The sequence below is a fragment of the Lolium rigidum genome, chromosome 4 (genome assembly GCF_022539505.1).
Source record: "Lolium rigidum isolate FL_2022 chromosome 4, APGP_CSIRO_Lrig_0.1, whole genome shotgun sequence".
In the NCBI taxonomy this organism is placed as follows: domain Eukaryota; kingdom Viridiplantae; phylum Streptophyta; class Magnoliopsida; order Poales; family Poaceae; genus Lolium; species Lolium rigidum.
In genome coordinates this window covers 209,245,488-209,258,694 of record NC_061511.1, presented here as the reverse complement: position 1 = coordinate 209,258,694, position 13,207 = coordinate 209,245,488, and the positions used below count along the sequence as shown (strand labels likewise).

Genomic DNA, 13,207 nt, shown 5'->3' with positions numbered 1-13,207 from the left:
ATGCTTTCTACTCCATTACTATAAACAGGGAAATTACAAGCAAAAAGTTTATATTCCAGTTACTACAATGGTTAGAGCATCTCCAACAGTGCGCTGTAAAATCTCGCGCGCTATACCGGCGATTGGGCGCGCTGCATACGCGCGCGCGCGGCATAGCGAATTTGCCCCCGACGGAGGCTGTATTTTGCAGCGCGCGTTGGTGTGCGAAAAACGCACCTCCGCCAGAGGCGCTATTTTGCACCTCCGCCAGAGGCGCTATTTTGCAGCGCGCGCGTCACAAACTGCTAATCCAACCGTTTTTTTTTTTTTTTTGAAAATTCATCAAACAAACTATGAAATTTGATCGAAAATACGAATATATTTAAAGTGCGACGATACAATGCGACATTTAAACGAAAATACTAAATAAAAACTACTACTCGGACTGGTCGTCGGACTCCCGGCCGAAGTCGAAGCTGCTCAGTGTCGTGTCCGACACCGGCGTCGACGTCGTCGTGTACTGGAACTCGGAGGAGGACGAGAGGACGACGGTCGACGGCCCTGCGGCGTTCTTCCTTTCCTCCTTCCTCCTCGCCGCCGCGTCGGTCCTCGCCTTCTTCTTCGCTTTCATCGCCGCCTTGTCCTCCTCCTTCTGCGCGTAGAAGGCCTCCGTGGCGGCGACGTCCTCCGGGAACGCGCGCGCCCACTCGAGGCGCAGGCGCTCATCCTGCTCCGCCACGCGCAGGCGCTGCTCGAGGTCGCGGGCGCGGCGCCGCTGCTCGGTCGTGATGAGCGGCGATGGCGGCGTGAGCATCTCTGCCTGCTCGCGCGTCCAAACATCGTCGAAATTCATCTGCCGACGGGGGCGGCCGAGGCGCCACGCGACGGCGTCGTAGGCTCGCGCCGCCTCATGCGCGGTGTCGAAGGTACCGAGCCAGATCCGCTCCTCGCCGGAGCGAATCTCGGCGTCGAAGCGGCCGCTCGGCCGCGCGCGGACGCCGCGATAGCCGGAGGCGGAGCGGCGGCGCGGAGGCATGGCGCCGGAGACGGAGGCGGACTGTCGGCGCGGAGGCAGAGCGGTGGCGCGGAGGCAGAGCGGTGGCGCGGAGGCAGAGCGGTGGGGGAGAGGCGGAGCGACACGCGAAAGTTTCAGACGCGGGAGGCAGTTGGCCCGTTCGCGCGTGTCGTCTTTATAGCGCGTGCGGTAGCGCACGCAGCAATTTTCCCGCGTGGGATAGCGCAAACGCGCGGGCGCGGCAAAAATTTTACCGCGCGCGCCCTTTTGCCGCGTCTGCTGGAGCTTCGCGCGAGGCTCGCGCGCGCCAAACTGGCAGGTATTTTGCCGCGCGCGCCTTTTATAGCGTCTGTTGGAGATGCTCTTACAGAGGCAAGAGCAGCACATGTTTCATCTTGGCCGGCTGCAATCTGCAGCTGAAGGATACCAGAACCTGTCAGACAGCTCTTGCCTGTCTGAGTCCCAGGCACTCCTCAGGGTCTCATAAGAGCGGTTCACCTCGCTGACATCCTTCGGCTGAACTGGGCTGCTCTGCTCCTGATAGTGCTGCCGGTCACTCATCATCCGCCGGCTCATGCTCCCGGCGACGCTGCTCGTGGCGGAGATGCAGCCGGACTCCACCATGTCGCCCTCCAGTATGCGGAGGACCTGACAGTTAAGAGGTGCGAGAACAAGGGTGAGCATATACTATATGTGGAGATTGTTGCTACTAGGAGATGGTGAAATGCTTTGTGTAGCATCTGACTAACATGGGACATGCGCGGCCTCGAGTGAGGGTCGCGCCTTATGCACAGGTTCGCCGCGTGCAGCATGCAGTAGACCTCGTTTTCGCAGAAGCGGTCCTCGAGGCGCGGGTCGATGAGGTTGTCGAGTGCGTGGTCTTCCAGTAGAGGCCGGGCCTGTTGCCAAATGAAGTGAACAGGGTTGGTACCATGGCATGTGATGCAAATGGATCAAAACAGAACAAAATCCACTTCGCTTTTAGCTTGTGTTGCTGATTGAGCATGAACAGGTACATAAATATCCGTTAGTTTCATGTTGGTTGATGGCGTAAACATCATAATTTTCTCTTACAAATTTTTTTTCTTGACACATGATTCTTCAGTTAGTGAAAATCATCATGACTGGGCACTAGCTATCGTGTTCATACTGCAGATTTATACTTTCTTTAGGAACCACAAAATCATACTAATAAGTTGGCTTTAGTCATTAACCAGCGAAGAGAAAATCATAAAGGGATATGATAGTAGTAGTTATCTAATCATGTGGTGCTCACCCATTCAGTTAGGAACTGCTGGCCCTTCGGTCTGTTAATATCGACAGCCTTGCGCCCAGTGACAAGTTCCACTAGAACAACCCCAAATGAGTAGACATCAGCCTTCTCAGTTATTTGCCCGCTCTGGGCATATTCAGGTGCCAGATAACTGCGCAGTGAAAGCAAGAAGCTCAGATTTGCCAAAATTACAAGCTACACCTGACCAAGCATGGGAATGTGCATATCTGATAGCATACCCGAATGTGCCGATGACTCTTGTTTCGACACCCATGTCTCCATCAGGTTGCCATCTAGCCAAGCCAAAATCGCCGACCTGCGACACCATTATAAAATAAACTTCAATCTCATCATGCAATACACAGTCAATACTGATCCCAACGACACCAATATGTGGTTATTAAGGTCCAACATAATGTAGGTATGAGGTAAGGTTTTATAGCAATTGGCACATCATTGCGGAAATAAATTTCAATGCTGGCAGTGACTTGTTTACATTGTGAGAAAGTTGATGATCATACCAGTGGCTCAAAATCATGTGTGACAAGGATGTTATTTGGTCTCATATCACGATGAATGATGCAACCGACCCTGCATTCTTCATGGAGGTACCGCAGCCCTCTGGCTGCTCCAACTGCAATCTTTTGTCTGGCAGCCCACCCCAATGTCTCTCTGTTACGACCTAATACAGTGCAATGTTTAGCAAGGTTAGACTCATTAATTTAGAGAAGTACACTTCCCTTTTGTCCAAATATTGCCATGAGAAATCAATACAAGAATCATCAAAGCAGAGGCAATGCATTTTTGTCTAAACGACTTGTCACGTTGAGTTTTGAGGATAAAATGTAGCTTACCATAAAGATGTGTATCCAATGATCTGTTGCAAATGTACTCGTAAACCAGCAACCGCCTCTTGTCTTCGACACAAAACCCAATGAGCATCACAACATTCCGGTGTTGCGCACAGCTCAGAACCTCCACCTCCGAGCAAAACTCGACATCACCTTGGGAGCTAGCAAGTTTATACTGCTTAACAGCAATCGCTTGGCCATCAGGAAGCACCCCTCTGTGAACAGACCCAAACCCACCCTCGGCCAGGAAATTTGCTCTGGAGAAGCCACCGGTCGCATATTCCAGTTCCGAGTAGCTGAACCATCGTGGAGGCTTTCCGAACACCGGCGTCTTATGCTGACATACAGAGCACAGAGGTGGCGGCCCGGGCGGCGCGCTCCTCGACAGAGAGACGACGTCTCTCACGTTTCCTCTGAAGTTCAGGTCAGACCTGCTCCTAACTGCGCTGATCTCAGTCAGCAGGTCTAGCTTGGAGATCTTCTCGAGCAACGCGTCCGCCGTGGGAGTTCTTCTAGCTCTAGGACGGTTTGGTGTTAGTACTTTAGAGGATACAGGTCTCTGCAAAATGTCAGCCATCCATGGTTGAAGCAATGAGGCTGCTGCCTGAGGGGCTGAAGTTTCCGTCTCGGAATCAGATACGTTGACATGCAAATGCTGTATATTATCATTGCCTGCTACTTCCTTCAGAGGGCTATCTGTTCCCGAAACACAAGAAGTGACAGGGCGCGAGCTAGCAACAGAGGATGTTCCGGTACTGTCAGTCACTTCATTCGTCAGAGAGGTATTTGTTTCTGAATCACAAAATGGAGAACTGGCAGGGTCTGAGCTCGGGGCAGAGGATGTTCCGGTATCATCGGTTCCTTCTTTCTTCAGATACGTTGACATGCAAATGCTGTATATTATCATTGCCTGCTACTTCCTTCAGAGGGCTATCTGTTCCCGAAACACAAGAAGTGACAGGGCGCGAGCTAGCAACAGAGGATGTTCCGGTACTGTCAGTCACTTCATTCGTCAGAGAGGTATTTGTTTCTGAATCACAAAATGGAGAACTGGCAGGGTCTGAGCTCGGGGCAGAGGATGTTCCGGTATCATCGGTTCCTTCTTTCTTCAGAGAAATGCCTGTTTCTGAATTGCAAAATGTAGAAGTAACATGGTCCGAGCTTGTAACAGAGCATGTTCCGGTATCTTCGGCTGCTTCTTTCTTCAGAGAAACATCTGCTTCTGAATCACAAAACGGAGAAGTGCCAGGGTCTGAGCTTACGGCAGAGCATGTTCTGACATCCTCAGTTGCTTCTTTCTTAACAGAGCTAATTGCTTCAGAATCAAAAAATGGATAAGTGCCATGGGCTGAGCTTGAGACAGAGGTAGCTCCCATATCCTCCGTCAATTCTTTCTTCAGAGAGGCATCTGTTTCAGAAACACACAATGGAGAAGCACCAGGGTCCGAGCTTGACACGGACGACACCCCGGCATCAGTACTATCACACGGTGTTACCGACTCTGTGCTGCAGCTCGGCGTCACTTCGGGGCCTCGGATTGAGACCGTTTCCTCCTCTTCTATACCACCTGCAACTTCACCACCATCTGAAGCGCTCGGCTCGGGCTGCGGCAGCAGCGCCGGAGCTGGTTCCTCCGGCTGTTTCTCCGCCAGGTTGAGCCGGACAACTTTGGGCCGGGAGCGCCTCATGAAGACGATGTTGCATTGGAGGTCCTGCATGCAGTGCCTCTCCTCAAGCTTCAGGTCCCTGAGCAACGTCAATGCAACACACATATGAGTGACTAGGCTTCTGATACTGAAAACTTCAGCTAGTGTGGCGGTGGCAGTGTCGCGCGCGTTACCTGTCCAGCACGACCCAGCTCGCCTGTGCTTGCTTCGACTCGGCGGCCACCACGCCGCCGGAGGGCGAGGTGTGGACGATCCTCACCTTCACGTCTACCTGCAGCGAATGAAGCAGCAGGAGTTACTGAATTGAAAGGAAATTGAGTACTAGATGAAGCTGAGTGTCAACTGAAACTGACGAACAGCAGCAGCACTGAGTAGCAGCACCTTGTTCGGGTCATAGAGGTCGCGCAGCCTCAGCATCATCTGCGTGCAGAGCTCGGAGACGTCCGACCGCTGCACGGGCGCCGCCGCGTGGCCGGTGGCGCAGCCCCCAGCGAAGAACGGGAAGCCCCAGGGCCTTTTGCCTGAAAGAGGCGGAAAGGGCAAGAACGGTTTTTTTTTTTTGAGCATTAATTAGTCAGATAGACGGCGGAAGCCATGGATTAGGGAAGCTCGGGGTGAGGAGGAGGGCGTACCGGAGGTAGCGGGCGGCGGCGGGGGCATGAGGACGAGGAGGAGGACGGAGTCGCCGTGCCGCGCGACGTGCGCCAGCGCCCACGCCGCCGCCTCCCTGGGGATCTCCCTGGGCGCGGCCCGCGCCGCCACCACCACCGTCGCTCCCCGGCTCTGCGGCTGCGGCCGAGGCGGCTCGCCGGCGCCTCTTCCCGGCGCCGCCATCACCAAATGCAGCTTTATTTTCAGCGTTCGAATTTCGAAGTCAGTCAGACGCTCTTGTCCTAGTACTGTTTCGTTTCATGTCCTCAAGTCCAAATTAAAGCGACACGTACGCATGGACTTTATGTTCAACTTTACTTAATTTGTTACATATACTCCCTCATCTCTATAATAACTGACGAGCTTAGTTTAAATTCAAATTCTCGACACTTATTATGGATTGTAGGAAGTACCTTTCAAGATCTAGTTTGGATGAAATTTCAAGAAAATTTGCCCTCATGAATCTTTTTCTTCGCCTCTACGTCAATTATAGTAAACACACGAATACATGTTCTTTTGAAGAAAAGAAAAACTGCTATGTTTTTCTGCAACGCAACCAAACTGCATGTATTACTGCCTCTGTAATAAAAAGATGTCATAAAACCGTTTAAATTTGATATATTTAGACATCCTTTTCTGATCGAAGGGAGTACTAATTTTTGTGTTCCCATTTACCGTAAGGTTTAAAATGACATGACATCGTTGCCACCGTTCTTCATTTTGAATGTTCTTAGAACAAATAGCCGTCAGACAAGTGAGTCTTGTTCAAAGTTATAACTTATTACACAGTAAAAAAAGAACAGGGTGGCTGAACTCGACGCCTGCGTTTCATGCGTGGCACGGAGGCTAAGGCAAGATGGTAGGCAGCTTTAACTCGCAAGAGAAGAGGGAGCCTTTTTCTTTTTTGTCTTGATCATTGCATATGCATGCCGCTGCCCTTTATCTCCTCGAAAGATGCGTCGCGTTTGAATTTGGAGAGAGGCAACTGAGGGAAGAATTCAAACATTTCCTCTACTCGGAGGTTCGACGATGAAATTCTCTTTTTTTGTGCTGGTCAGTTTTGATTTACTTTTATATTTGAACTTTTGTTTGTTTCCAAATACTACCTCTGTCCATAGAAGGACGTCGAAAGTTTGTCTAAATTTGAATGTATCTAGACATCCTTTAGCGTATAGATACATCTGAATTTAGATAAACATTTGACATCCTTTTATGGATAGAGGGAGTACTTTATATTTGAGCTTAACTGGGAGACCGGTTAGGTCGACTAGAGGAAGGAGAAATGCAACTGTTTTGATGAAAATGATAATGTATTAATATTAAGGTTTAAAATAGCACGCAATTTCTCCGCTAAAGGCATGTCCAATGGTGTGCGCTAGTGTAGGCGCTTGAGTAGAGAAACAACGGAACTTAATCCCAGCGTTCTACCCGTAAGTGCACAGCTCCAACGCTAGCTTCCAACTTGAGGCGCTTATTTCCCCAGTACATTAGATTTTAGAGCCAAACTTCAATAAGCGCCCGGACGCAACATCTTGCGACGACGTCTGAAACTAAGCGTCTGTCAACCCGGATTTTGCCATGCAACTGCCAAATCGCTGGGATTAGGACCCCTAGCATCTGGGCTTAGCACCTTGGCCTGTAGGTGCCCTAATAGCGCGCTATAGCATATCTAGAGGGCCCATCTAAATTTTAGTAATTTTGCTCGCTATGGCGCTATTTGCGAAATAGCATGCTGTATCGCGCTAAAACTTCATAGCGTTAATGCGCTATTTTTTCCAGGCAAGTTGCTTTCAGTTTTTCATGGTGATGAACCGCAATCTATTGGTTCCACTTATAAATCAGAAGATAATATCCCTAATGCTAATAATTTTTAATAAATAATTTATACTATGTTGTTGCCTTGTGAAGTGCTGATATTAGCTCTAAAATATTTAAGATCTATTTTTATATGTGGTTATGTATGTGATTCAGTCACTTTTGGACTATATATCATGGAAAAAAATAGCACGCTATTTCGGCGATAATAGCACACTATAGCGTTTATAGACAGTCCACGCTACATCATTCGGCACTATAGCATGCTATAACGCGCTATTAGCGCGCTATAGCATGCTATAGCACGCTAATAGCGTATTTTTTGGCCGACGCTATTTTATTATAGCGCGCTATTTTCTTCCTTGCTATATATCCATTCATTCTAGTAAAATTATTTATTTTTAAGCTATATTTAGTATTATTTTAAAAACGCTATTTGAAATACTACTGCTATTTCATTTAGCACGCTATTTTAAACCTTGATTAATATCGTGAAGATAGCAATTGCACTAGGCTCTGCACCAACAGGATGTTCAAACATGTTAACACGATGCATACATTTATAAAGAAAGACCCTCACATGGTGATTGTCACTTGCATTAGTAACACTCTAACCACCACCAAAAACAACACTCGAACTACAAAACATGTGAAAGAACATTTGGTCTCCTACTTGATTTTGTGTGTTTGATAACAACACTTGAGAGGGTTTAACCGTGTGCTAAGAGGTGTTGAGTTTATTCAAACAAATAGCACAAGATTATTGACTGCTCAAAAAGGTGAAAAGAGGAGTTGACACTGGGAACGTAGAAGGAACACCAAGAAGTGATCATTGGTGTTCCAGCACGACGAAGTTTTTCCTGGGCAGGATAATCCGCCCCTTTGGGAAAATCCCCCCACCCTCGCAGATATTTGGCAAACAACCTTAATGAGGTCGTTTCGCGCGACCTTCCGGTGTCGCCGGGTTTTGGAGAGGGAGGGGGGATAATTTGACCACCCGGATTATACGTTGTGGGCCGGATTATCCACCCCATGAACGGTCCGATTATTTTTGGAAGGCCGGAATATCCGGCCGTGCGCAAGGGCCAATGGCTATTTCAGGAATGGGGGTATAAATCCCCCCCCCCCCTCAGTCCTTCTACCTTAAGACTACACACCCTCTCCTCCAAAGAACACCAATTTCTACTAGATCTCCTACATTAGCCAATCAAAAGAGTTGATCTTTGGAGAAGTGAAGGAGAGGACCTAGATCTACAAGTTCACCAAAGCGATTTGAATTTCCCTCTCATTCACTTGAGGGTCCCTTTGGCTAGAGTTTCCTTTCGAAACCCTAGTGTTTGTTTACACCATTGATAACTTGTTGTTGTGCAGCTTTGGGAGCCTCCAATTCGGTTGTGGATGCGTGCCCCAAGAACCTTGTAAATGCCCAATTTCTGCCTCGAGGAAATCCCTTAGTGTACAAGTGAGCTAGGCTTTCGTGGCAGTTATCACCAAAGAATAGGGTGAGATCTTTGTGGCGTTGGTTAGGCCTCTTGCTAACCACACCCCTCCAACATAGACGTACTTCCCATCAAAAGGAAGGAACTACGGTAATCATCCATTGTGTCTCTGCGTGCTCCACCCTCGGTTACCTCTACCCTTTATTGCCTTGTGACATGGGTATGCCATATCGGGTACTCAACATTACCATCCCTGGTACGAAGTCCATGATGGAATAGGATAAGGCCGATGAAGAAAGCTACACGAAGCCGAATCCCAGTTATTATGTAAATAAGAAAGCTAGGCCCATGTCGGATAAACCGACATACATTATGTAAATAACCTCGAGGTGGACTCTGAGACCTAGCCCACTATATAAGGGCTAGGAGGAGCCACCGTGGGGGACATATTAAACAACTCGCAACACCCCTATAACCCTAATTCTCGACAATACAATCTCGACGATTTTTTCCATTGATCATACTTTTCGTCGGTTGCCTAGTTTGGCTGACCGGTCTTTGAATTCACCAGCATTCTCCTTCCTTTAAACCCAACTCCATCATTTTGGACATTGATAATGTTATCCCTTGTCACCTTGTGTATCTTGCTTAGTTGTGTAGCTCTTCATCTAGGTAAATTCACTTAGTTGCATATCTAGAGAATTTACCTATTGCGTCAAGCCTAAATTAAAAAGAACTAAAAATTTCGTAACACCTATTCACCGCGTTCTTGTCCGCTGCGGCCCATTCGGACCCATTTGGACGCAATGCGCCGCCGCATTGGAGATGGCCTAAGGGCATCACCAGCAGCCTGACCGTTTGCGCGCGGACAAAGAATGGCTCTACCCCAGCCTAGTGGTCCGACAAAAACTGATCGGCCTGTCCGCGGGGTCGCAAACGTGGCCCGAATTTGCGCCATGAATGCGTCGGTACGGACGTTGCGCGGACAGCTCGCGGGTCCGCCTGGGTGGTCTCCGGGGCCGCGGGGCAGGGAGACATAGTGCCAAATAGCATTTCATTACTATTGGTTGTTGAAAGGACACGGATGTCGCCTAGAAGGGGGGGGGGTGAATAGGCGGTTTAAAACTTTTACGAGATGGGCTTAACAAATGCGGAATAAAACTAGCGTTTACTTTGTCAAGCCCAAAGCCTATAAACTATGGTTCACCTATGTGCACCAACAACTTATTCTAAGCAATGGTTCACCTATGTGCACCAACAACTTATGCTAAGCAATACAAGCAAGTATGTGATAGCAAGATATATATAACTTCAATCACGATGGCTATCACAAGGTAAAGTGCATAAGTAAAGAGCTCGGGTATAGAGATAACCGAGGCACGCGGGAGACGATGATTTATCCCGGAGTTCACACTCTTGCGAGTGCTAATCTCCGGTGGAGAGGTGCGGTTGCTTAGTGCTCCCGAACGCCACAAGAGGCTCACCTTGAGGTGTGGTTGCTCGATGCACACCAACGCCACAAAGGCCTCACCCCAAGATGCGGTACTCACACCACACACCGAACGCCACGAAGGCGCCTCACCTAAATCTCCGGTGACCCTCGCCACAAAGGCCTAGGTCACGGTTCCACTAAGGGATTTCCTTCGAGGCGGAAACCGGGCCTTACACAAAGATTGGGGCACACATCCACAACTTAATTGGAGGCTCCCAACAAATCGCCACAAAGGCGTAGAATCCGTCTAGGGTTCCAAGAACCCAAGAGTAACAACCTTCTTGCTTTCACCTCCACGAATCACCGTGGAGAACTCAAACCGATGCACCAAATGCAATGGCAAGAACACCACAAAGATGCTCAAGTCCTTCTCTCTCAAATTCCAACAAAGCTACAAAAGCTATTGGGGGAATAGGAGAGGAAGAACAAAGAGGAGAACACAAAATGCTCCAAGATCTAGATCCCAAAGATTCACTCACAAAGAGAAGATTTGGTTTGGTCAAAGTGTGGATCTAGATCTCCTCTCTCTTTTCCCTCAAAATGGAGCAAGAATCATGGAGGGATAGAGAGATAGGGCAAGCTTCTCAAGAACAACAATGGAGGAGAGAGAGAGTGGAAGAAGCAACAGCCCAAGCGAGGAAGAAGGGGGTATTTATACCCCCCAAGAAAATCGAGCCGTTACGGACTTTCGAGGGCCGGATAATCCAGCCTGAGTTGGGGCCGGATAATCCGCCCCCCGGATAATCCGGCCTCAGGGACAAAACCTGGTAAAAATCCGGCCAAAAGTCCGGCCCCTATCCAGAGCAGCTTTTCTTCAGGTCCTTAGACGATTTCGAGGGGGCCGGATATTTCCGAAATATCCGGCCCGGATAATCCGGCCCGGATATTTCTGAAATATCCGGCCTAAGCAAACTGCAGAAACACCAAAACTAAAACGGGCATAACTTTTGCATCCGGACTCCGATTTCGATGATCTTGGGCTCGTTGAAATCACAACAACGAGCTCTACAACAATATGCATAGAAACATCATAGTCCAGCAAAGGAGGATAGAAACAAATGATGAAAGGTTTGACCTATCTAAAAAGACATACCGGTAAAACCTCCAATCTCGAAAATGCAACAAGTTGCCCATGCAAAAACCATTCTCAATGAACTAGAGCTTGTCATGAGAATAAACACAAGCTCTAAAACATCACATGGATAAGATCCAAATAAAACCAAGAAAGATGATGAACCAAACTCGAAAACGCAACAAGTGATCTATGCGAAATCCGTTTTCGATGAACTAGAGCTTGTCATGAGAATAAGCACACGCTCTAAAACATCACATGGATAAGGTCCAAATAACAACCAAGAAAGATGATGCAAGGATGCAAAGGTTTGAGCTCTCTCCGAACGATACGATCGAGTTACTCACTCGAGAGCACTCTTGATAGTACGGCAACTAAACTATAAACCGGTCTTCAACTACACTATAAGACCGGTGAGAAAGAAACCCTATCAAGAGCAAACCTTATACTTGCGCATTCCACTTGAGCTTGATGACGACGATCTTGACCTCAACAAGATGGAACGCCTTTCTTGCTTGTGCTTGCTTGACGAAGTCTTGTGGATTGCTCCCCCATAATCCACCATGGGAGAGCTTCTTCTTCGGCGCATCTTCACATAACCATGACCACCATGTGGATGGCTAGACTCAAGCAAAGGACCTCTTCAAGATGGCTCATCTTGAACTTGCACTTCATTTCACCATGGCAAGCTTCAAGCTTATGAACTCTTCGAGTTGGCTCATCTTGAACTTGCACTTCATTTCTTCATTCTTCATCATGTTGATGTCTTGAAGTAACTTGAGGGCTCACTTCATCTTCATCTTCAAGACATACTTGACACTTGATATCCTTCATCAATTTCTTCTTATTGCAACCTTGAAGCCAACATATGGTTCAAGAATTGCCTATGGACAACTCCTACAAATATAACTCAATGCAAACATTAGTCCATAGGGATTATCATTAATTACCAAAACCACACATGGGGGCTCCATGCACTTTCAGTTGTCCAAAAATTATCACCTTTACATAGATGATTACAGATGAGTTAACCTAAACTACAACGACCGTACCTACTCTACATCGCGTGGCCTACTATAGCCAGGGTTACTCGCAGTAGCGTAGCCTACGGGCCACCGTCGTGCCCTGACGTCCCGGCGCCGTCGGAGCTCCTCCAACGGTAGACGTCCATTTGGGCGGCGAAGGCCTCACGACGATGAATGACGGTGGATGCGTCCTCCTGCCGCCAGCGTGCCTACCCCTCGGACAGAGCGTCATCCCAGCTGGCTCTGGACGCGGCTTCCTCTGCTATTGCCGCCGCGTCCCTGTCGGCCTCGTAGCTGGCCACGTTTCTCGCCACCATGACCTCCGTGGCGGCCATCGCCGCAGCGGCCTACTCCAGCTCCCAGTTCTCCCGATCCACCCGCGGCTGCTCCTGCCGCCTCGCCGTCACCACCTCCTCGCGCGCTGCGAGGTGGACCGCTGCCGGGGCCGACATCTCGTACGGCCGCCTCATGGCAAGCGCTTGGGAGAACGCTTGAGCCTCCGCCGCCGACGCGTAACAATGATTTGTGTCCCGCGGGACGGTCTCGAATGACGCGAGCAGCGCCCGTTGCTCGTCCGTCACGCCGATGGCATTGTCATTGCCCAAGTTGGTGAGGTCGTCATCTTCGTCGTCGTTGAGGTAGACGACGCCCGGGTTGGGCCCCAGGGTGCGCAGAGCTTCCCGTGAATCCCGTAGCAGCGCCCTCGCTTCGGCGAGGCTAGAATTGGCCACCTGGATGTCAGTTTGGGTCACCGACGGTGGCTCGCGACGGAGGGACTCCAGGGGCCCACACTCCTCCGCCTAGGCAACAACCACACGCGCTGCCGCCTCCCCCATGACCTCCCGGTAGGGCCCGTAGAGCTCGTCCTCACGGGCGTACGCGGTGGCCTGCTTCGCGTCGAGCGCAACCATCACGTGGAGCTCTGCTC

The 13,207-nt window shown here is 49.4% G+C and overlaps 1 protein-coding gene across 1 annotated transcript; it reads right to left on the bottom strand.

Moving 5' to 3' along the window:
• Nucleotides 1-1,378: 1,378 nt before the first annotated feature.
• Nucleotides 1,379-5,619, bottom strand: LOC124648138 (inactive protein kinase SELMODRAFT_444075-like). Its single transcript, XM_047187950.1, has 10 exons — nucleotides 5,418-5,619; nucleotides 5,167-5,306; nucleotides 4,959-5,056; nucleotides 4,498-4,864; nucleotides 3,122-3,785; nucleotides 2,789-2,949; nucleotides 2,507-2,583; nucleotides 2,271-2,418; nucleotides 1,744-1,893; nucleotides 1,379-1,642 (listed from the first exon to the last, which is right to left on the bottom strand). The coding sequence occupies exons 1-10, from the start codon at nucleotides 5,617-5,619 to the stop codon at nucleotides 1,385-1,387; spliced, it is 2,265 nt and encodes a 754-aa protein (XP_047043906.1). The 3' UTR covers nucleotides 1,379-1,384.
• Nucleotides 5,620-13,207: the final 7,588 nt, after the last annotated feature.

Excerpts from the sequence above, each read along its gene's own strand:
- LOC124648138 (XM_047187950.1), bottom strand. The coding sequence starts at position 5,619 with ATGGCGGCGCCGGGAAGAGGCGCCGGCGAGCCGCCTCGGCCGCAGCCG. Across the intron at positions 5,307-5,417 it reads GCCGCCGCCCGCTACCTCCG|GCAAAAGGCCCTGGGGCTTC; the intron begins GTACGCCCTCCT and ends CGCCTCTTTCAG. Across the intron at positions 2,950-3,121 it reads ATTGGATACACATCTTTATG|GTCGTAACAGAGAGACATTG; the intron begins GTAAGCTACATT and ends GCACTGTATTAG.